The sequence below is a fragment of the Pseudomyrmex gracilis genome, unplaced genomic scaffold (genome assembly GCF_002006095.1).
Source record: "Pseudomyrmex gracilis isolate BER0280 unplaced genomic scaffold, ASM200609v1 scaffold_140, whole genome shotgun sequence".
Taxonomy (NCBI): Eukaryota; Metazoa; Arthropoda; class Insecta; order Hymenoptera; family Formicidae; genus Pseudomyrmex; species Pseudomyrmex gracilis.
Genome location: NW_018020724.1, coordinates 127,257 through 153,055, shown reverse-complemented (window position 1 = coordinate 153,055; position 25,799 = coordinate 127,257). Strand labels below are relative to the sequence as shown.

Below are 25,799 nucleotides of genomic sequence, written 5' to 3'. Positions count from 1 at the left end.
GTGCGCGCGCCTTGGTGGGGGCGGGGTCACTGACCGCGTGCGCGCGGCCTTGGCGGGGGGATCATGACTTCGGTCGCGCGACCACGGCGGGGTCAGTGACCTCGGTCACGCGACCGCGGTGAAGTCGCTGACCTCGGCCGCGCGACCGCGACGGTGTTACTGACTTCGGTCACGTGTTTACGGTAAATATATATATATATACATATATGCGTATGTGTGTGTATTATATATAGATATAGAATATTACATATAATATATATAATATTCTCTTTTTTATCCTTTTTCCTGTCACATGAATTTAGTCACGTGTTGTTTTTCCACTTCTCTCTCTCACTATTTTTTGAGTTTGATTTTTATGCGTTATTTCTGACATTTCTCATATGTGTATTATATGGTTTATAAGACGTATATACTATCTGTCATCGCGGTGACAGGTTGTGTTCACTGACAACACGTTAAATAAAAATAACAATAGCGTGCGTGTAGCGCGCGCCTGTGTTGTGCTAGTAATATAAGTTTTGTTCATTTCCGCGTTACGTATATTGCACGCGATGAAATAATAAAATTGTTTGTTTTTTTCTTTCGTGTTACAGAGATGCTCACTACACAATCGGAAGATTTCAGTAGGAAGCTGTATATCTTTGCGGAGAAGATCGAACGATACATTTGCTTCACCAAGAAGTGGAAACTCGTGGTAATTACTCGTTTACCAATTAGTAGACATACTTCATCATCCTAAGTGAAACTTGGGTATATAGAGATAGATTTATACCGAGCCGGTAAACGTCTCGTATTGCAGCGTTCGTAAATTTCTATTCATCACTTACGTGCGGAGCACTGTAATTTAGAAATTGGATTATTAACAGTCCGATGATTTAGAGCTTCGCAACGTTTACGACGTGCGCGAAGCTCTCGTCGTCTTAACTCGTCATTACGTCGAGTCCCGCTCAATTTGCCGGTTTCATCTCCGCGGTCTGTTCACATATATAAATGTTTATCTTCGTAGTTGATTTTTTTTTTTTTGTTCTCAACTTTGACGATTTATAATTTTAAGCGTTTCGCTACGTGATTTATATCGGCAATTAAATTTATACGGACACACATATTTGATGCCGCGCGTTGTTACGTTGTTTATATTATTAGCGTAATAAATGCCTGAATTGCATTAACGACCGATACGCGAAGATATCAACTCGTTTACGATATCGTCGTCGGGCTCGCGGGGAGGAGTTAATAACGCGAAGTAGCAGGTGGCGCATATCGGTGAACCGTTGGCGGTTGATTTTTTTGTTACAGTCGAGGAGAAACAGGGGTCCGATGTGCCAGTTTTACGAGTTTTACAACGGCTCGTATCTGAGGTATAGGAGCGTCAAGAACGAGTCGCGATACATAGGCTTCAATAAGAATGGCAGGCCGGTGAGAAACCCCCACGCAAGACAGCAGTGCTTCAACTTCATCAAGTACAATCCCCACGCCGACATTAACCACCATAATAGCGTATTGAACGCGGAAATCGGCGGTATGGGGCTGCAATACACGCAGAGAAAAACATTGTCGACGACGGAGGTGCCGAACAACTTCCGTCCCGGTAGCACGAGAGGTCACACAACGCGCCGTCATCGGCACTCGTATCAGAAGATGCGGCAAAACAGGTCGCACTCGGTATCCCAAAGACGGCAGGAGAATCGTCATAGTACCGTCATCGATGCCAGCAAGTATTGAGCCGCGCGCGCGGGCTCGCCGATCAAGACTGCCTCCTCCCGTTACCGTGAGAGAACCTGAGATCAGACTGCCAAATTACGCTGGTGGATCGCACGATCGGGATGTCAAGAGAGCCTCACTTAACGGCGCCGCGAGTGTGCGTTAAGCGACTCGAAGCACCGCCGTTCGTATATATTCCGCATTCGATGACCGGCCGGCGAAATTGAGGGCGAAGGCGCGGCTCGCTCGCTCGCGCGCGCTTCGAGCATAAGCTCATCATAGCGCTCGTTCAGTTTCCGTCTTACCGCCCGGAGCGAGGCAATAGCGTTTCCGGGGCGGGACACGGGATGTTGTCGTCGTGAGATAGCGTTTTAGATCCCCGGCGAAATGCGCACGTGAATGAAAGCGTGCGCGCGAGATCCCCGGCGACGATGAAGCTATCTTAAGTTTTTGAAGTTAAGTTCGATTTGTACACACTTGCCCCGACTGACCCTTTCAGGCAAGTACGTATCTCGTAATAATAATAAGAGCGTTTCTTTCTACCGATTTCTCTTTAAGATTCTCTCTCTCTCTCTCTCTCCCTCCTCTCCTATTTTTGTCTTTCCTTTATCACTCATTCTCTCTCTCTCTCTCTCTGTCTCTCCCTGTCTTTCTGTTTCTCTTCTCGTGACGAGAATCTAAATTAGTGTATATATTTTTTTCTTTCGCACTCGGTGCTGCGCGTCGCGATATAAGCGCGCGATACCGCGTTAACTTATCTAAATTCATTCGAGCCATTATTGCCCGGTCGATCGTTTTGGCGATGCGAACAAACAAAAAAAAAAAAAAAGCAATTTCACGTCGTGTAAAGATCCTGAGCGCAACCGAACGGCTGCTTCGAGCGCGATCACCCCGGCCCCCGGCAATGGTAGCGCAAAGAGACGCGCGGACAGCGTCACAGACACGTGTTTCCCGACTTGCCCGACAGAGGAAATACAAAATTAACGTAAATTTATTAATACGATATAAGTTCGAAAATATAATTTGCAAACTTGATTAGCTCGATATATAAAAAAAAAAAAAAACAAAATAATAAACTTTTGTATATAAACAATTTGACCAAGGCGCATAATTGTGTATAGTATATAGCTGAGAAAAAAAAACAATTATACTTGCATCAACTCTTTGCGGTCGTAAGACGATAACTCTCTCCCTCCGGTGGCTTGTCCGGGCGTCGATCGTCTTCCGACCGCAACGGATAGTCAAAAGGCACGTGTAACAAATTGACGTTTTGTGTAGCTTTGTGTCAGCGAGAACAAGCGACCGATGGCACCAAAAATTCATCCAAATTTTGCTCTTTCCCGTTACGCGATGTAGTAGGGCGCGAAAAAAAAAAAAAAAAAAACAAATTCACGAAAATTTTCGGCACGATTGGTTTTCTCGGCGAAATTAAAAAGCACAGAAAACGCTGTCGGCGCTGGTCCAGCGAGGAAATATTTGTCACGTTGCGGACGCTCGTACGTCGCCACTCTCTACGCCCGCTGCGCAGTATAGGAGCTCACGCCGCGCAAGACTCTCTCGCTCGCTGTGCTAATTACGCCGCCTAACGTAGCGTGCGTGCGTGCGTGCGTGCCTGCCCGCGTGTATGAAATAATGTGTGCGTTGGCCTGCGTTGCGTACGTGCGTGCTCGCGACGACGTACAACGGCCAGGCCTTCTTACACCACCGCCGACGCACAAACTCGCGGCACGATCGATTACGAACGTGCCGGAGTCCGACGACAGTTAGTTACTCTTTCGAGCTTTCTTCAATAATTCAAGCATTGTTCTTTCGAGATATATTTCTATATATATATATATATATACACACACAACACACACATGTGTAATTATATATCAAAATTGTATCTCTCTGAATTAATTAAGTAGTTTCGGGAAAGATAGAGGAGGACACGCGAAATATTTCAGATGCAGGACATTTGAATGGCTCTTGATGTTGTAAAAAGACAAAATTTTATTAACGACAAGTAAGATATATAAGAAAAAAAGGCTGCACGAGTGCCGCGTTTAGAAAGAAAAAAAAAAAATTTTACTTTTGTATTTGTAAAGAAAGAATTTTATACCGATGCGAGGAATATTTTTTCTACATGAGTTTTTTGAACAAACGAATATGATGTAAATTTGTTCATCGAACTTTATAACATAAATTCCTCGATATATTTTTTCGAAATTGTCTCAACAACAAGAGGATTTTTATTTTGTAACTTGTTTTTTTTTTTTAATTCTTTTCATTCATTGCATTCGGACAACGGCGATCGGTTAGAACTGCGTGTTTGTGCACGAGCGTACATTATATTTGCATTCTGCGTGCATATGTATTTCGCCTACGTGAAACCGTGTGTGAGTGCGTGTAATATAAATGCATTATCGTTAATGAACTTAATCCTTAGAACGCTATCGCAGATTGTATTATTAGGCTAGGTAACATGAATATATTATGACGCTGTGGCGACTCGACGAAGAGAACCAGGGAAGTCTCTAAGAAGTGTTCGTTCTTCCCGCCCATTCACGAAGAGAACGTCTTGTGCGATCTTATTTTTCGCTTCTATTTTCCGATCGGGCGCCAGATTCTTTGCGGATCGCGCCGTTTTAACGTCTACAAAAAGCACAAAGAAGGCCACCCCCCGGAGTGGTTTCTTTTCGTAGACTCGCCACGTGTAAAGAGCGCGTCTGTCCCTCTTTCTCCCTCTCCTCTTTTCCCCTTTTCCCGAAAAAAAAAAAAAGAAATCGCTCCCTAGATAGCTTATTTATTGAAATCATGTTTAGGTACTACGAAAGAGCGCCCGAAACGCCAGAGAAAAACTCTTCGTTCCCTCTTGTACGTATATGTGTATATATATACTGTATACATATATATGTATGTATATGAAGATACATATGCGCTGCTCTCTTTTCTTTTTTTTTTTTTATCATTTTTCATTGTTCGTCATTAGCATTCCGCTCATTTCTCGTCTCTTAATCAGTCGTCTCACATCTCTGATGATCGTCATTCCGCGAAACGTCACAAGTCGTTTGATACGACGTCGCTCGTCATTTACTCGAAAGCAATTCTCTCGTCGGCTTTTTAGTTTATTTATACATACCTTTCTTCAAATGACATTTTCGCGTTTACAAATTTTTCATGTATAGAAAAACGTTGTAGCAATTAATAGTATTTTACACTTACGTTTAATAATGCTCCGTCGCGTTGCTGTAACAAATATTCGAAATATATTCATCATGTTTTTATATAATTTTCATGTTTTCAGGTAAAATAAAAATTTTAAGACAGATCTTCGTTTCGCCTTTTTATTCGATTATTAAGATTTGTGCTTTTTGTCAGTCTGAAAATACTCACGTATCTGATTAATTTAATTGCAAACGAGTGGCAGTGCATAGGAAAGCTTATTCCTACGGATGATGTTTGTATGTGTGTTAAAGAAAAAAACATTTGTAGGGAGCAACATGCACGTATAGTAACGCCACGTTTCGTACGACGAATCTAAAGTTTATTGACTTAACATCGTGGTTTGCGTACAAAAAAAAAAAAAGACAATTAGATGTATTTATTCTATACATATATATATATCTGAGAGATTCACACACACACACAATGTTTTTTTCTTTTTTTTTTTTTTTTTTTCGTTACCGCGCGAACTGTGATTTTTAATTACAGCGAGAGTCTTACTCCTTTCGGTGATTCGTTATCGGCACGTGGCGAGTGCAAGCTAGGCACGATAAGATGTCGCGTGTAAACAGAAATTAAACGCCAGCAGCTGACCATGAGAAAGGCATAAAACCCAACGCTTATAATTTAATAACAGATAACTAATCTAACGTGTATATGTATTGTATTGTAATATGGGTATTGTATAACTCTCCGCCTCTAAAAATTAACCGACTCGTTTTGTGTATGTGTAATAAGAGCATAGCGTCACGTAGCGACGTGCAGAGAATCACCGCGGCGTTCACGGCGATGCGGAAAAACAAATAAACAAAAAAAAATATATATATATATATGATGGGATAATTTTTATATAGAATATGCGCGCGAGTCTTCTTCGCGAATGTGCGAGATATGCCACTGACTGTCGCTCTACATATTTATAATAGAAGAAAAGAAAAAAAAAAAACAACAACAAAAGCGCAAGCGATTCCTGACCAGCGTCATTCTCGCGACCTCATCAAGCTACTCGTGATCGAGTCATCTCGGAATTAATTTCACGATCGAGGGAAGAATCAAGTAGCTGTTTGACAACTCGTCTTAGTTTGTATTAGTGAAAATTTTTATATTAAATAAAATTTTTTGTGTTCAATATATCTTAATAACTTTGTTGTAGTGTGATGCATCACAATACTTATGGTGCGACCATCCGCGACCATCTTATTCACTGCCGCGTGGCTCGATCGCGAGCAGATCATCACCACCGCCGCCCGTCCCACACGTAACCCCTCTCCCACACCTTCCTTTTTTTTTTACTTTCTCACCATCGACGAACCAGAAAACCGGCAGATGAAACGAAAAACAGGATACAAGAGATGTGAATCTGACTACCCTATAGATAGATAGTATACATAATAAAATGAAAACAAAAAAAAGAAAAAGGCAAAATATATATATATAAATATTATATATAAATAAATATATATATATATATGAAAAAAAAAGATGATGTGTGTATTGTAAGATATTTAATACCGACTTGTCTTAGGCACACCCGATGACGATCGAAATAACAATGAAACAATGATAATAATTATTACTGATGATTGTTGTGTAACGAACGACGACGATGATGATATTCTACACTGTAATTCGCGTTGTAACATAGAGGCCCACCCGTTTATCCACTTAAAAAAAAAAAAACAAAAAAAACAAAAAAAAAAAACAAAAAAAAAACCAAAAAAAAAAATCGATGTGTCGATGTAACCCAGTCGTGCTGTGCTCGTGGGGTGCATCTCGAAGGGGTGACATCGGGGGGGGGGAAGGGGGTGATGAGATTCGTTCGGGACGTTTTGCAGGTGCGTCGTGCTTTGGACGGCGGCCAATCAAGCCGAAGCTGAGATTTTTCTACGAGAAGGACCCGGGAGCCACTTTCGTAACTGGCCGACGTTCAACGACCGTCGTACCCGGAGACGGGAAATTAGATCGGTTTCGATCGCGCCGCTCGGCGTTAATCATCCCGACTGCAGCGCGAAAGCCACACACACACACATCTCCACAGAGAAAGAGAGAGACACACACACATACACAGATACAAATACACAAATACATACACGAAAACCCCGTTCACGATGTACCGTAACTTATTACGAACGAGCATAGCACGCCCGGCAGCGCGCAACTAGCAATAATATAACATTCCAACTTAAATCGCATACACACATGTACTGCGAATTCTAATAATGTGTGCCGCCGTAACGAGAAAGAAAAAAAAAAAAACACTGTCAAATACACGCTCATACACTGCTATTCGTCGTATTTATTATCACGCTGACTCCCTTATCCCCCTTTAATGGCCGTAATCCCTAGACGCGAGTTCCGCACGCAAAACGAACAATGTGAAGGAACGGTAGCTAAACCAGTCCCCGAAGCGATAAAGTAGCGGACATACGATTTGGTCCAACGAGTTATGCAAACCGTAGAAAACGTTCGCGCAGAGAAACGAGCGAGACAGGTTTGTCTGTAATGTCATAACACACCAAGTAGCGCGCGCGCGCGCATGCAGTTTAATCTCATTTTCACACACATACCTCTTCTCCCGAACTGTAATGATTTATTTATGATATATACATACGCGCAGAAAGAGAGAGAGAGAGAGAGAGGGATTTCGTTTCAAATTCACTGGCGCGACAACATGTCAAATATTATCGATACACAGATTTCTTAATGGCGGTTTCGGGAAAAAAAAGGGGAAAAGAGCTCGGGCCTCGTGAAAGGAATTTCAGCTCCACAGGGAGCGCCGAATTTTTCGATGATGGATTCGTGAGACTCAATATACTTACCCATCCACTCGAGCATCCGTCGTGTCTCGAGACACCAAAATCAAACACACATCGGTCCCCGAGCGAAGCCGCCGAGAGAGGTTCTCTATATTTGCAGCGGTAGTTCAGAGAAAAGAATCGTGATCTTTCCGCGCATAGAATGCGGGAAAAGAGAGAGAGAGAGAGAATAACGTAGAAGATGTCTCATGAATCTCGCGCTATATTCCCACAAATCTCGCGCTATATATCTCTCACTATCTCTCATTCAAGTGTCTGACCAGAAATCGGTTCCCGAGATGAGACCGAGAGTTTGAGTTTCACAACCCTTCTTATCCTTACACAAAAAGTGCTCCCGCCCCGTTCTCCCGAATCATCGGCGTACATACCCCTTTTTTCCTCTTCCACAATCTAAACCTCATATCCCGTCTGTGTATCAGCGCACATTCACGCGTCGACCGGGTTAGGTTCGACAATGTTCCACGGTGCGTAAGTTCCCGCATCCCCCAGATCTCGGGGGATTACCTTCTTCTGGGCGTGCGCGCTTTCGTTCTCCCCCCCTTCTCTCTTCCCATCGGAAACTCTATCTTACCGGATAATACCTGGCAATCCGCTTTCGTCCGGGACAAGTTGGTGTGCTCTGAGATTTCACACGAAAATCCGGCGCAACACAGGTCAACGGTACAATAATAAATGAGGCGTACACGATCTGCATTGTGAGAGCCGTGTAACTAAATATGTAATTTATATGTGTCTCGTTAGACTCTTCCGGATATCTCTCTCCCCATCTCTCTCTCCATCCGTACTTCTCTTTTCATTGTTACGTTACTTATTATAAATTTTCTTTGTTATTATTCATTTTGTTAATGCTATTTTTATTTTCTTTTATATTATTATCGCAATTATCTCTGTTATTATTTTTGTTAATAATTTTTGTTGTTGTAGTTTTTAATTTTTGCACGTACTTGGCGTTTTAGAGGATATTATCCTAGAGCGCCCTTTTAAACAAATGAAGCAAACATCCATTCATTCATTCATTCTCTCGCATTAGCAATTGTTTCATTATTATTATTAGCTGATGGTTAATAATTTATTTAGGTGTACACTACATATTTCTCTCTCTCTCTTGATATTTACGTATATACATCGTATACTTCTTGGGTCTTCATAAAATGCCGAAGATGTCAGAGCCGCGAACAGGATTCGCGAATGCGGTGGGCACGACGACGACGGCGTGGCGTCTCCGCGCGAGAAGAAGATCCGCGCAGCAGCGGACCAATTAAGATCTCTCAATTAGCGTATCTTATCTCGCAGTTGCTTATCTTGCCGGAGCCTGCTCTGGACAGGTTGCAGCGCGCGCGCGCGCGCGTTTCTCCGGGATCCGGATCGAGCGATCGGCTCAGTCTATTTCCCGGGCGTTGCTTCACCTGCATGCACACGAGCTCTTTGTGGTCCCTTAAGGCAGCGATGCCGCCCTCGTTAAATCCAGTATACCGTCGCGCTGGGAGAATATTAAGTCAGCGATCATTAAAAGAGAGATCCTATCTCGTCTCTCTCTCTCTCTCTCTCTCTCTCTCTCTCTCTCTCTCTTTTTCTTCTCGTTGCTCAAACTATCAGCTGCGATCCCGTACTATTTCGTAAGAGGTTTCACGAGAGAGATGCCGTGTGGGCGCGCACGGCCACGCTCTCTCGGATGTATCTTGCAATTAGACGCGCGTGTACGCTTAATTATCTTGCGCGTCGAGCGTCCATTAGTATCCACGGAGTATCGGTTATTCCCAGTCGGATTAACTCGACGCACAACTTGACACATTATTAGTCGCTACGATCTCTCTCCTCTCGTTGCGCGTTGCTTCTAATGTTTCAACTCATAAATATAATTACTGCGTGTGATTATCGTTTACTTGAGAGTGTAATCGCTGTTTCTCACCCACCGCGTAGAGCAAGTTAGATCAGTATCAGTGCGTGTAATTTCGTTATTTTCTCAACAAGTGAAAGAGTCGGGAATTTACCGGGGACATTGCATTTGGTACTTACGAAATTCCACCGACTCGGATTGCGGATTCTTCGTCGCGCGGCGAAGGACCCCCCCCCCAATCTTTCGGGTTTCTCTTTTCGCATGCGCCGAGCGGTTTTCTTTTGAAATCTCGCTTCTATTTAAAGGAACCTCAAAAGGCGGTTGTTCTGATCTTTCAAAGAGGAGGAGTGACTCGGAAACGGTCCATTCAATAAATTGGCCGCTGAGGTAATGTCGCCGCGGCGGCGAAGAAAAGTCCGGTAATTCCGAAAGAGCAGTTGACAATTCGAGAGCATTTGAGAAACGAGTGAGAAAAGATCAGGTTCCTAGTCAGAGAGAGAGAGAGAGAGAGAGGAGATGTTGGAAGGAAAGGAGCTCTCTGAAGATTTTGTTTTCCATACTCGGATACGATCTCTAGCAAACGATTTCTTGCAAAAAAAGCGTGTTGCGTAATCTTCAAGTAGATGTAAATTTCTGAATGTTTTTCTTCAACATTATTTTTTGTTTACACTTTGCGTGTATTACTTATATCGAACACAAACAAATTGGAATAAATTCGATGTGCAAGGTCTTTAACCTCCTCCCGCGTTTCGAGAACCTCTCTAATCGAAGGAAAATAAGGAAAAGTTGAAAAGGGAAAAGAGATGGTTGCTGCGGTTGCTCGGGGCGACAATGCGGAACTGACCGCGGTAAATATTCGACGGACAGAGCCCGCATTGTGCGACACGGCAATCTCTCTTTTAATCGCCACAGATTCCGAGACGTGGTTGGATTTATGTGTGAACGAGCCGGGGTGGTGGTCACTGTCGGCGACCTGCCACGCAATGTCCTCTCGTCGAAGAATATCGAGGAAGAAATTCCTCGTCCGATTTTTCGCGCGTCACGCCCCTTTCCGTCGACGGGCTCACACGGAAGCACCAGGTGGACTTTTACTCTCGGGTTTTTTTTTTTTCACCCTCGTGCATATAGCCCGGTTCTCACCCGGATGCGAATGCGGCTGTAGCATTCGACTCTTCGGCTGATCCGAATAAACGGTTATCCGTTGCCTGCGTGAGAGAGATCCTTTGTCACACGCCTATAGACACATCGCTCCTCAAATATGTTTCAAATTTCATGAGAGATTTCGTTGAAGACTTTTTAAACACGACATTGCGAATGTTCCGTCACACACGCAGCGTGTGTTGCTTTAATGAGCGATTTAAAGAATATATTATAAAATATTTAATTTTTTAACGATTAATAATTAACTGAGAATCATCTCGGGCTCTGAAGTCTTTGAACCAATAAGTGAATATATAATTGGTCGTATTTAATTTTTTTATTGCAATTCAATAAATTATGTAAGATATAATTGTTATAAAAACTAATGTTTGTTGAATAGTTTTTAAATGTTACAACATACAAGATCACGACATATTTATATTAGCTACGGCGTTAGCCACTTTCTCCGTAACATCGGACACGCCGCCGTTTGAATAAAGTTCGTCTCGTCAACGTGTGTTATTGATTTGTGTGTGGTCGCCGACTGGGTCCGGGATAAATCTTCGGGAATCACTGGAATCTTGTGATCGTCTTGCCACCGGTTCGTCTTAATTGGACCAACCATGAGTACACATATAAATGTGTACCGACCGCTTTTTCGGCGATCGGCCTTATCGGCCCATTATCCCGTAACGACGGCTACTCTGTAACCGGAAATATCGTCGATCTTAAATGGTTACACGACCGTAGCGGAGAAAGAAAGAAGGGAAGAGAAACGGAAAATGAGAAGACGCGGAGAGAACTTGCGTGTAATTCTGAACAAAACTTATACCGACGAAATCGCCGGGACGATTCGTTAAATCGATAACGTGAAACTCTATTTAAGTTCGAATAATTCTTAGAGATTTATCGGAACACATATAAAATGACGCAAATAATTATATTTTGTCATTTGTTTATTTGTTGGCTGTGAAGTAATTATATTTCAATATTTTCATTACACGGATGCAATTCTGAATAATTTTCGTTATTGATCGCCCGCGAACACAGAGAGCGTGATTCGAATCGATGCAATAAAAATGTGAGTTATTACCGTGACGTCAATGATAATAACAACGATGATGTTTCTGTTGATTTTCGTGTATTTCGATTTTATATCGTGTTCTTTCAAGCGCGCGAAGCGAATATTTGACACCAATAAGATTCGCGATTCTTGATATTAATTATTACACGATGTGAATATATGTTTCGTGATATTTTTTGATCGTTATCGCGTGAATTTATTTTAAAAACGTTCACGATTCAGCCGAAATCCATCATAAGACATAATAATCTAGAGATCAGTAAATCATAGGCCGGCGCGCTATTAATCCAAGTATTATGCGACATCGCGGAATGCGTGACGAACGTTTCTAGAGAAGCTTACGTGAAGTGTCAGAGATAATTCTCTTTTTCTCTGTCTCTCTCTCTCTCTCTCTCGTCTCGCTTTCTGGCACGTTCAAAAAAGAGACTTTTTTGCTCCGGCATTCAAGAGGAAGAAAAAAAAGAAGAGAGGAAAGATTAGCAATAACCGGCTGTGTGTTACCGGCATTGAGGCTAAATGCGTATACTATGAGTAATTATATGCCCGGTTCTCTCCCCCAAGTGATTCTCTTTCCTGATTCCGTCATTTATCTTATCGTCGTTTTATGGCAAATGTAATTTCACGGCGAAACACTCTCGGAAGTGATACGGTGAGGTCGTCACGAGCTCCTTGCGCTCTGGACATTCGCACAGTAGAGAGACAGGTAATTGTGCGCTACTTTACGAGGACGATAAGTTAGGTCGACGCAAAAACTAATACCCGGCAAATAACGGGCATTACTTACACTTACACCGGCCGCGACCGTCAGGCCCCTGGGCCAACCGGGGCTCCCCGATATTGCATTACGTTCGCATGATATATGCATTCGCGCCTTTTACAACTTTTGCACTCGCGCACGAGTGCTACCATGTATGAATGCGTACACGGTTAGCCGTTCGGTGTATTTGATGGCATGCGTTCTCATGTTACCGAGCGCGCGATGACGAGAAAAGAATACAAGGGGAACTTATAGTTTTTTTCTTTTTTTTTTTTTTTATATATATCCTTCATCTTTTGTCAACCAAACAGGTTGAGGCATTCAACTGCCTTATTTCTTTTTTCTTTTTTTTTTTTCACTTTAAAAAAGCGTATATCTCTCGAGTGAATGTATATATATTTTATTTTTGTATAAAACTAGCGACTAAAAGCTAGTTTTATTTCGTGATATATCGATATGTAGAAAATATATATTTATTACTTTCAGTAAGTTATTCATTTTTGTCGTAACAGGCCGAAGGTAAAGGCTGAAACTTGGTGTGAGTGTGTTTCCGAAACACGAAATGTATATTCCAACAGGAGCCAGCGGAATCGATTGTTACAAAGAGAGAAAGAGAGAGAGAGAGCACCAATGGCGGAAACGCGACAGACTCGGGAAATTCAATGAGTATTTACGAAATCTCCTGCTCTCTGCGTCAGCATCCGATTTTGTAAATATGTATTTTGCCACAGTCGCTCTTAAATGTGATAAAAATGTTAAGCGAAAGGAGAGAGTTTATCTTCTGACTAAATAACGCAAAGCAATCTAATTGACGATTCTTCGTAGCGCTCGTATCTCTTTGTACTATCTTTTGAAAAACAAAAACAAAAAAAAAAAATCTAAAGCGTCGTTTACGTTTTCCACCATCCGAGATAATTCATTAATCGATTTTATCATATATTGCGACGTCTCGTTTTCAGAATAATGAGATGTTAATAAAACTCTCTCTCTCTCACGATGCGCGCACAAAACAACTCATTACATAGAGCAGTTACGTATATAGAGGTTGAAAGAGAAATAATTTGCTTTGATAGTGTATACGATATAAAAGGGGTTGATATACGGCATTGACGATACCTGTGACATTCCGATATCACCCGGAGAGCCGGTTAAAAGCATTATTCCGCGATAGCGGTATCGACAAGCATGATCTATGGGGTAGCGATGTGGCGCAGAGCGAAGTTGCTGAGGATCATAAAGTAAACGAAACTCAATTATATAGCGGGACCGTAAAACAAGCGTAAATTTCCCGTGTTCGTAACGGAGCGAGTTCTTTCTTGAATATTCACTCGTTATAATATACCTCTCTCTCTTTTTCTCTCTCTCTCTCTTTCTCTCTCTCTCTTTCTCTCTCTTACTTTCTTTTTTTTTTTTTTTTTTCAAACATATCCCTCGATGCACCGACACGATGCACGTGCGCAGCTCCCTCGCGAGTGGAGCAATTGAGAGCGACGCCATAAATATTCATCCCCCTCGTTATATTTACCCTTTCGTCATTTTTGAGCCGTATACAATACCGACGAAGCGTGCCGAGCGGTTTCCCTCCGCAGAAATATCGCTCGAAAGCTTTGGGACTCCCTCGTATCCACGTACAAAAGATAAGTTATGTGAGGAGTGCGCATATCAGGCGCTTCAATAGGTATATATATTGAAGCCTCGTACACAATTTAAATATTCCCTTTCCAAGCGCTCGCACACGCGTTCGTCAAAAACAATTAAACGTAACGCTAGAACTTCAACACATTCGCGCGTGCGTGTTCGCCATAACACACAATAAGAGATAACGATATAGAGATAACCGCGATTAAATTTTTCAAGTAATTTTCTCTCGCAGATGATATTTGTGATTTGTGACGAGGGTCACACAAAACGACTTACTCGTCATCTTAACGGATATTTTTTCACATAAGATCGTAGGCTGATCGAACAAGATTTTTTTATGGAAAAAGGATGACGATACGTTGATATAAAAGATCAATCGTTCCGGTGTGCGATTAAGACGTTAAACTCGTCCGATACCGATGTATGTAAATATATACACGCGTGGTTAGTCCTATCGTGTTCCACGTCCCTGGCCACTTGTATTGCATTTGTTCTCGTTCAGCAATCCGGCGGGAAGGGGATTGGCGGCGAATAATATATTAGCATTTCACACACACACTCGAGCGCGAGGTTTTTTTTTTTATTGGCGGCTTTTAATGCATTTCGCGTAAGTTTATATTCCGCTTATCTCCTACCTTTTAAGCTTTATATTTTTTTCTATGAATAATTCAAGCGTCAGCGAGCGCGCGCGCGCGCGCGCTGACTTCACTCTCATTCTCTTAATTCAGCCGCCGGTTCCCGCTTTTACCTATCAATTTATTCTTTCCGCACGCCACACCAGATCTGCACTTCTAACCCAGTTGCCCGGTTTCCCGTGCACTAGCTTCGCGTGCACCGCGCGGAGCTTTTCCGGCAGAGAGAGAGAGAGAGATATATATATATATAAATCAGGATTTGTGAAAATCGCGCTCGCGCGCGTTTGGTATCGATACGCAAATCAGATGGCGTATCGATAAGGTTTAGTTGCGCGCGCCAATATTTTAACGCCCTCCCTCCTGCGCATATATTGGCAGAGAGTTTAATCTAAAATCCGATAACGTATCGCGCAGTGAAAGACTCGTATCATGTTGTACGCGATGTGTTTTAGAAAGCGACATATTTCCGCTAATATCCGTGTAATCCGCTGATCGATTATATCATTGCGATAGATATAGCTTCTATAGCGTTACGCACACACGTTGTTGGAACGAAATAATAAAACGGTAAAGTGCGCAAAAATTGAAAATATCAAATTTCACAGACAATTTCCGTCTCGCAACGACAATAACGATATCTCTGCCGTCGACGATGAACAAAGTTCAATTGTAAAATGGTCACCTTCGAGCGCGAGAAATCATCTCGGTTGTATATATATTTATTGAAGAGAGAGAGAGAGAGAGAGAGAGAGAGAAAAAAAAGAATGAAAAGAGGCGTCGTATCTCAAGAACGAAAACATCGGCCGCTAGTAGTTGCGCGCGTACCAAGTTTTGCGTCATCAACATAAAAGCACGGATGGCTCACAAGTGGGTTGACTATCGGTGTCATTAGCGAGGCGCCGTGTTCTTTTTACTTGTTGTGTCCCCGTGGAAGATCTCTCTCTCTCTCTCTCTCTTTCTCTCTCTGTTCGGGATTGCACAACGTGCGTGACACGGGTCTCGTTAACGCCCAGCACGGCGCCTTCTATTTGGTACAGATTTTATAAATAATAGCGGCCACGTGGGCCGCGCGTTGGGCCGTCGGCCAGAACACGCCTAGAAAAATAAAATAACAATAGTGTCCCGTTGAATCCGATTCCCAGCTTCGGAGCAGCTCTGCTGCCCGGTTCGGCAGCTTGTCCACACGCCTCGTGTGGGTGTGAGCGCATCGAAGGTGCATTGGCAACGAAATTCCTTCGACTCCGGAGAGAAATCTCCAAAGAGGATTCCTACTTCGTGTGTTCTTTTTGTCTCTGCCGGTTGCCGCGTGATTTCCGGTGAAAACTGCCTCTCTTCCCCTCGTTAGGTTAATTTGCTTCTGGCCACCGGCCAACCGGACAGGAATCCCTCGGCGGGAAGGAGAGCTCGACGAAGAGAGAAGCCGGGAGTTTCTCGAATTAAGTTTCGCGCACAAGAATTTAATCCGACGCTCTTGACCCTCTCACGAGCAGAAAAGATTTCTCGTCCGATTTAAAAATACGTCATTTTTCCGGCAAGTTTTCGCGACTCGCGCTTATGAAGAAAATAAATCTCGAAACGTTGCATCTCCGAGTAAGATAAAATCTTCAGAATACCGTGCGCGCGTGTTTGAAAACTAAACAATATTATATACCGTAGCTGGTTTCTCTTTGGTATAAATTATACGTGTATATCGATTTTCGTACAGGTTTTTTCGATTATTATTTTTTCATTTTACGAGACAACGTAACACATATCTTTTCTCTCACAAAATGTGTAAAACTTTGACAAACACTCCAACTTCTTCTCTTGCATTCTCATTTTTATTCGTGACGATTAATAAAAATCCGTCTGTTCCATTTTGCGGAATTGTTGCTGATAACACGCGGCGCGCGCTTCGGTGACGAAACAAATTTGCTCTTTAACGCAAGACGAATAGTTAGTTAGCGGGCTGTGAGTACCGAGAATTCAATTACCGGTCCGGACGTGACGGGTGTGGGAGCGGGAAGGGAGAGGCGCACGACAAGGCGGCCCCGGAATTCGCGATAAGAGACGTGCGCGAGGAGAGACACACAGAGGAGAGAAAGAGCGTTTCTCTTACCAAGCCGCGCGTCAGAGAGGACAGGTACGAATACAGGTAGATTGCATATCTACATTCACCTGCAGAGGGAGTCTGGCCAGACTGGCGCTTGATAAGCGGTCGTCGCGCGATAAGAGCCCGAGCAACGCGCGAGGGTAACGCACTCGCTTCTATATGTGCGCCGGCACTATAGGGCGGTGGTACACGTTCGGCAGTGGCGGTAGATACTTTCGCAAAGGTGCCACACGTGCAGCGCGCAACGCGACTTGCATATTTGCGCGATAAGCGCCGAAAGGGGATTTCCACAATTTGCTCAATAACTGGGAGCGGCGTTGTTATCACGTAACAGATTTTTCCACGATGGAATTCCTCATTGTCGATTGACGCATCGTAATAATAATCATAAAATAAGCTCAAGAGCGTTAAAGTGCTTGGTCGTTGCTTCTGGAAACTTTAAAGGGTAAGACAAATTTATCTAAAATTTAATGGACTCTCTTGCGTAATCTCTCGACGACGGCGCGGAGTGTGATAAAATCCCGGGAAACCGGTCAAGTGAGTAAATATATTTAAACATGTTAACACGTTGAGAAACATACATTAAGAAAATTCGTCAACTTGTCGGCAAACCGCTGAATATATATATGTGCCAGATATTATTGAGCGTTTTTTAAACTTTCACCTGCTTTCGTTTTTCTCGGCGCGGAGCCGAGAATCGAATCGCGATATCTCGTTGACGAGCAACAATTCGTTTTTTTTTTCGATACGTCGTCTTTCACGAAGAAAATTTCGGAACGCGCGATCCGAGATCCTGTAAGAAGAGAGAGAGGAAGGGGGAACGAACGAGGCCGGCGAAAGGATGAAACCCGATGTCGTCGCAGTGAAATGCGTTCCGACGGTACACACACACACATATATATATATATATACATATATGTACACATGTATGTGTAATACCCACGGTCGGGTAGCGAGCGTGGGTGTAGATGCGGCGAGATTAAGCCTGGGGCTCTTGCAGAGTCGCGTGGCTTGCTCCCCTCCCGTACCCCGCCGGTCCCCCTACCAATCGGGGCTCTCTCTCTCTCTCTCTTTTTCTCTCTTTCTCTTTTTCTTCCCGCTTCTCGCCGCGCCTCCTCGCGAGATTGGTGCCCACCGTCTCGCGAGCATAAAATACAGGCAGGAATTTTAATAAGCCTGCCATTGTGCCGCGCGCGCGCGCGCGCGGTATCCCGGTTCCCACAGACGATTTCGACCTGGCTTAAGACCGCTCCGCGTTTCGGGTGTAAACGGGACTTTACGGTTACGCTGCGGCGTGCCACCCGCGGCTTTTACTCACGCGCCCAAGGGGAGTTAGTTAGATCGTCGCGGATTTTTACGACGCGAGTCGGGAATTCCACCGCGCGTGCCCAAATTTTCCTCTGAGTTGAGTTTTTACACTCGTAAGAATTTTGTTTTTTTTATTTTTTTGAAACAAAGATTCACTCAATTTTCAATTTGTGTTTTCTTACAACGTTTTCAAGCGGAAAGTTGAAAAAAAATATAGTTCGTATTTTTCTTGGTGCACAACGCGCTTCTGTCCGGCCTGCGACGCGCACGTACTACTGAAGATTATAAATACAATGAGATTGCAAAAAAAAACTCGTGGAAATCTTTCAAACGTATCCAGAGCATCCAGAACGCAATATGTGTATTCGTGCGACGTACCTGCTAATAAAAAAAAAAAGAAAAAAAAAGAGAAACTGTACGCAGATCGGTCGTGCTTGAATCTCTCCTTTCTTGTTAACACGGGGCATTAATGCAAAGCTGGTTCTGATGAGGAAAGCGGTATGCCATTCAGGAAATGCCGGAATGCCGGCTGTGGCGCCAGAACCGCGCATCGGCATACGACGAACCGCAAATCAATTTGCACGTTTCCCCTCTCGTGCCCGCGCGCACACCACGTCCGGCAACGTTAGTCTCTCGCAAGATTGAAACCGACTATTTCGGGACGGAACTGCCGCGTCTCTCCGTCCTCCCCTGTCATCTCAATCGCGATGATGACGGGGAGTTCAATAGAACGCGGCAGCGCGCCGCTTACGTCAAGAGAATCGGTCATTTGTTGTTTCCTGGAATCGCGCGGCTCGCGCTCGTAAAAGGAACAGTGTTGATTCTGTTAGAACGTTAGTTAGCACCTGATGTCTATCTGTCTCGTGAAAAATTATACACACACACACACACACGAGGTTCCGCAATCCCGTGACGAAATCGAGAAATTTGTCTCTTCTCCTCCTCGACTTGCGACTGTTATTAAAGTCGACGACGTTTATCATTTGCGTCATATGCGGAAACTTACGTGAAATAAAAAACTCCGCATGTTTTAAGAATTTAAATTTAACAGCAGAGAAAAAATATATTGAAACGCGAGCCGACGTTGGATAAGTGTGTGTGTGCGGCACGTACCCACTTCGCAACGCACAGTCTCGTACATGTGTGTGTATCTTTACTTTTTAATTATTTATATCAGCTCTTACATCCAATTATCGTTATGTATCGCGTTACACGATTAGTAAACAGGCGGCAAGCCGGGTAATCGATTTCCTCCCTCCGGACGATTGTGATTTACGAAAACGAGATCGGGAACGGTAGGGGGTGGCCTGTACGTGGCGGACTTGGCCGTGGGGCTTCTGGGATCCGTTGCCGAAACGGCGAAAGAGGCCGAAACAGTCCATCGATCTCTACTCGTCGGTGCACGAATAAGCGGGGGACAGTAGCGATCGGTAGGAGAGATCGTTGCGGGGGAATAAAGCGAATCGGGGGGACCCCGCGAGAGCGAGAGAGAGGTGGGAACTCGAATGATTAACCTGTGGCGCCGTGTAAGATCGTAAAGTCCCCGAAGCCTCGTGATGGGTCTCTCCCCCGTTCGCTTGAGCGCGCACGCGGCTTCATATCTTCGCCCGACAATTTGCGGGGGCCTTTGTTTCGGAACGTAATTGGCTTGCCGTTTCGGATGAGAGCTACTGCCGGAGTGTATCGTATTAACGGCAATAATTACAAATCACCGGACGCGAAGCGAAGGAATCGAGCGAGACGGTTTTTTTTTATGTGGCGGTATCGCATGCGCAAAAATGCATAGCGCAAGAAAAGATAAATCGTTATTGTCCGCGAGTGTAGAAATTTTCATAAAAAAAAAAAAAAAAAATATTAACAGTTGGCACATGGAAACGCGCACGCGCTCGTGTGAAAACTATATGCACGCGCTATGTCTAGTTTAATAAAGACAGTCTTTTCGTGTACACGGTTCAAGCGCGCAATGACAGCGGTAATGGTTCTCGCTGTAATAAACCTCGGTGGTAAGATATGTACATTATTCAAGAAGGAAGAAGTATTACCGGTAGAGAGAGGAAAAATGAATAATCGCGCGCGCGTCCGTTCGCCAATTCCGCACCGGGAATGTCTGAGAAATTAGCTGCGATAGTATAGAGAAACATTATTTGCGGGAATTGCTTGTATCTGTATCTGCGTTAACATATTTCAGCGTATTTTAATCACTTCACGTCTATTAAGCGCAATAATTAACCAAATTTAACCGTGTCTTCGTTAAAATATATCGCGGAGACATATATATATACTCGTGTACATTTGCGGAAGAGAGAATAAGCTCTTGCATTTATTCTTGAACGCGCGGTCTTCTCCTCCTTTCTGACTCGTTTACAAGACCGGCGGGACGTAAATTCGGCGGATTACAACAATAAGAAATTATTTATAATTGTTTAGCGCGTCTTTCAATTAACACCCGTGGTGGCCAGTTACAACTGGTATCTCTCTTCGTGCAAGAGCCACACAAATTCCTTACCGGTTCGGCGAGACATAATTTGTCCCGCGTCATAAATTACCCGTGAGACTCTCTCGGTCGTTGTTGTAATACGCGCGTATGTGAGAGATCTCGCCTTATAAGGGCGGTTGGTATTTTTTTTCTTTTTTTTTTTTTTTCTTTATTTCCGCGTCTCTTAAAACTTTATCGTTGTCCGATGGCGCCACCGTGTTGTGTCGCGATACGCGTAAACATTTTTGTCTTCTTTAATCTTGATATTTATACACGATTGTTAAAGCTGCGAATCACAATCGTAAATATTCAATCAAGCAAGCCCCGTTGCGGTATACAACAACGCCGCATTACCGTCGAATTGTTATTGCAAAAGAGAAAGAGAAAGAGAGAGAGAGAGAGAGAGATAGAGAGAGATAATACGGATTACACAATTGAGAAGTTTTATCTTATAGAATTCACAATTCTTCTATACAAAGTTTCGCGCGCGCTTTCTCGGTCGGAAGAAAAACAGCAATGATACAACATACGTCTTCGCGCCGAATCGGTCTTAGGGTTTCTTCCAATTATTTCGCTTGTTTTCTCGAAACCCACATGACTCTTGTCGCCCGGAAAGAGGAGGAACACGGCCTACGGTGTGTTGTGTTCGCCGGACGATCGCGGGATGATAAAAACTTGCCACAATGGTCGTGTATTTCTTTCGTTCTCAAAAAGACGTCGCGGAGCGCGACAACGGTTGCTGTTACATTTCATTTACGCCGACATCAAGTAGTATATTACGTAATGTTTGTGCGGCAACGTACGAGATAAATGTATCAGCTGTGAGCGAAGGATCACAAATCTGATATCCGAGGTCACGATCTGAAATCGAACACACACACGTTCTGTGACGAACGATCGATTCAACGAACATTCCGGTCGGAAATTCCGCGCGAACGATTTTTCGATTGCGAGAAGAGAATAACGAAACGATTTTTGTCTCGTCGTGACAAACGCGGTCTGTTTGCATCGACTAGTTTTTTTTAGTCGGCAGAGAAAGGGAGGAATTGAATTTAACGCGTTCTTTACGTGTGTCAGGTTCTCGGCGACGTGTGATTTTTTTCGGTATCGGTATAACCATATTTATGAGACGGTCACGCGGACCGAGATCTCCCACTGCTAATAGGACAACAACGAGCGTTGCGCGGTACATCTCGGAACACACATCGAAGTCACGGATCTTGTCTCAAATCTCGATGTATCAATGATGTACCAATTCGATCGTTTTACCACACGAGAGACGCGCATCTTCCCACGCGCGTGGTCGTCCACACTGTATCGTGGACGCATGTCGCGCTTGTTTTATCGCTCGGCATTATTTTATAACAAGCGACACGTGACAGAGTTGCGTCCTCATAATGCCTACGCCGAGAGAAACGGGGAAAAAAAAAATCATTTGAGAACACGCGATCTTGCGGCAATACCAATCTCCTCTTTCCGTTTATTGTGCGGTCTCGTCCGAGTTTTTACACCGCACCACGCGTGTGATATAAATTTTTCACTCGACTTCAATCAACTATATGTATGATTACCATATAACGCGCAACGTTATATATGTGTATTACCGCGCATTAATGAAACAAATTTTTATATGTGAAAGTTTCACATATAAATCGAGATTCTCTCGTTGAAAAGTCGAGAAGAAAAATATATAACGCACGAACTGATGTCGAGATACCGAGCGTGTGTGTTTTCTCTCGGCACACTCCGGAGGTTTCTCCGTTAGACAATTCTTTGTAGGAACAAACTCGCGGCAGCAATAGGCACGAGATGGACAGAGTGTCGAGCGCAAACGAAAGTGTCGTCATTTTACTTCAAGGTGGTCGTTACCAAATTTGGTATAACGAAGTCCGGAGGACAAAACGAATGTCGAAAATGTGTGATGTTACTTCACGAGTGTGTTATTTTAAGTTAATTATCACAATTGAAAAAAAAAAACATGTGATAAATTACGTTTATTGTTCCTGAAATTTATGTATATTTGTCGAAAAAAAATCAATATGTGTGTTTCAATCGATGGTGCAAAACTTATACCTCGCACAATTTGTGCGTGCGAATAATTGGAATGCTCATCAACATTGCGCGCTATCTTCCGTAAATATTCTGCGTGATTCTTGTTGATTAGATTCCACAAGTCACACACACGTGTTTGTGTGTATTGATCTTAGCAACATTTTTTCTCTCCGAAGGAATGTTTCTTCGCGCCCGAGCAATATTGTCGCAACGTTCCTCGTTTTAACAAACGCAATAACGCGAACGCGTCGTGTGAATTCAAGGTGTGAGGAAGCAATTTCGGATTTGAAAAGTTTCTTTCCTTCGAGAGCGCGATGACGGAAGCTAACGCGTTTCCGAGAATATATTAATAAATTCCGTACGTTAATTTTATCACGGTTGCGCGACAGCCGCAATAACAAATTTTAATTGGTGACAACACAGCGCAATTTCGGATTACGTCGTAAAGGAGACTTACGAGCCATTTGAGACCTGCCGTCGATTAATGTGGGAGTTTTGTCCCCCTCTCAGAGATGGAGTCATGCTGGCGCTAATTTACCGTTGTGTTTGAACGTACTATTAGACACGTGCGTGAAGTACTCGGAATTCACGTTCCAGCCCCGGCCCCCCGCACCTCCTCCCGGCGGCGCACGTGAAACGTGCGCGCGGACACTTGAACCTCGAACCCTGAACCCCTCCGCCGTCCGTCCGTATGTATGTACGCGCATAAACGGAATCTATACCGTGCTCGTTAAGAGTCCGTCATTACCTGCTATTCGCGCGAGCATAGGTTTCTCCGTATTGTTAATTATTATTGGAATGTCGTTGTGTCAAAACCGTATTCACACACACACTATTTTCATTCCGACTCACGTAACAATTCTCGCACAGTTCTCGCGGAATCGCGCCGTAACGCGTATCGCGAATATGATATTTCTTGAGTCTTGTTGCGCGCGACAAGTGTTAATAAGAAGTGTGATCTCGTAACTTAATTCGTCGAAACGAAAATTTTGCCGGCTCTCAAATTGTCTCTCTTGGCTCTTTACGGTTTTCTCAAATTGATGTTCTGTTTTGGAGAGACACGCTTCCGTTTTACGTAAAGACAATTGATTTCTGATAGTCTCAAAGTAGTAAAAAAAAATGATCCGCGCAAGTGGTTTAATATAATTATTTCTTTGTTCTTCCGATTTTTTCCCCTTGTTCAAGAAGCTTAAAAAAAGTCGCAATCGCGCTACAGAACTGACGAGAACTATGTGTGCGACCGGACCGCACACACTACCTACGTACTGGTTCTCGCATCCGAAACGGATGCTTTGTTTCGGATTAAGGTGCCGCCCGAGTGTTGCGTTTCCCCGTTGCGCGACGGGGTACGTATATAATCACTCTGTAACGTAAAACCAAATTAGCGCGGATCCCGAAGTCCGCTGCCGAGTCGGTCGGATACGTTTACATCAGTGTGTTTACGGCACGGACCGGCTTCCCTCGTTAATATTCCGCGATTCCTCATCATATTTTCTGAAGGGGCACGTCCCGAAAACGTGCGGGGACCATCGATGCGGCGTTCCTTCACAATCATTCGGCGATTTTACGATCCCGCAACGTTGTGTCTCGACGCGATAATATTATACCGGAACTTCATCTCGTTTCCTAATGTAAAACACATTGTCCTTTTATGGTCGATGCGTACGTTGTCGCGTACGCTCACCTCGTCTCGTGTCGCCTTGACACGTGAGGCCGCCTCACGAGGAAAAAGACACGGAAACGTCAGCCGGACGGGTTTACGATCGTGTCATTATTATTTCGTTTAATGATCTTTCAAAAACAATCTGATCTTCAGATTGATCTCTTGTACTCAGATGTTATATCAAGACGGATGAGTTTGTTCGTTATCGATATGCATATTAATGCATAGAGTCTCTAACAAGATGTAAAGTGTAATGCAAAAAATTCTCTAACAATACGCGCAGATAAAAAAAATGTTAAAAAATCTTCAGATTCTTGTTCTAAAGAATGACAGTCTTATTACGTGTCAATAGATATTATGTAAAAAAAAAAAATAAATATATGTTTAACAAATGAAGGCCCAAACGCGTCTCTCTGTTCATTAATTATTTAAGAATGCAAGTTTACGTAATTGGAAGTAGGAGCAACTGACATCTAACATGAGAGTTACATACTGTCAACCAAGATAAAAATTATTCACATTTATCTACAGTATATACAATAAGATGTCTGGGTAGGTATCTTCATTACCGATACATAGCATCTAATACAGGTATTCGAGAGATCTCGTATTCTCTCTCTACTCTCTATTATAACACATAGATGGAACTTTATGTTACTTCTACAACAGCAGTTTATTGTGTAATTAATTATTTTTATTTGTATCAAAATATATCATAATATAATGTTACATTGAAAGAAAAGATTAAAAAATAATAGTTTTATGTGAAATAAAAGCACGTGACGTTAAGTACAGCATTAAAACAAAAACTACTGTAAGTTTAAAAAATCAATATACTACTGTGAAGAATATTTTTTATCTTATTATTGATTATATTTTACTATATATTATATATTGTTTTCTGTTCTAATCTATATTTATTAACCGTATAGTGATTAATAAAATATAACAACTTCTATTCATTAAAATATTTTGTATTCTACCACATGACGCGTAAAACAAACTCAAAAAATATAATAATGTGATTAATTTCAAAAACTTAATAACAAAGTGCTTTTAGAAAAATTTTGCGACAACATATATAACTTTAATGTTATTTATTCACAAATTACTTGTGAAAAAAAATTTTGCCAGGTGTGGGGTTCGAACCCACGCTCCCAGACGGGAACCAGAACTTAAGTCTGGCGCCTTAGACCGCTCGGCCAACCTAGCTTGGTAGTAGCGTGAATCTTCATTGCACTACTAGAAATAACTTTAATAATAATGAAAATTTAATGAATCATTTTATACAGTGTATCTGTTTCTATTAACATCTAATTATACAGTTTCATATTTTTGTTTCTATATCTTTATTAGAATAGATTTTACATATACAAAAATATACTTATATAGT

At 42.9% G+C, this 25,799-nt stretch overlaps 1 protein-coding gene and 1 non-coding gene across 2 annotated transcripts in view; one reads left to right on the top strand and one right to left on the bottom strand.

The window, feature by feature from the left end:
- LOC109857030 (fibroblast growth factor 18) overlaps positions 1–3,750 on the top strand; it is a 107,808-nt gene extending 104,058 nt beyond the window's left edge. The window contains exons 4-5 of the mRNA XM_020432887.1: positions 594–694; positions 1,297–3,750. Of these exons, the coding sequence (XP_020288476.1) occupies positions 594–694; positions 1,297–1,722 (527 nt within the window). The 3' untranslated portion in view covers positions 1,723–3,750. The remainder of the gene's footprint in view (positions 1–593; positions 695–1,296) is intronic.
- A 21,784-nt stretch (positions 3,751–25,534) lies between these two features.
- Trnal-uaa lies at positions 25,535–25,618 on the bottom strand. The gene has a single exon. It is a non-coding gene; the product is annotated as a tRNA-Leu (tRNA).
- Positions 25,619–25,799: the final 181 nt, after the last annotated feature.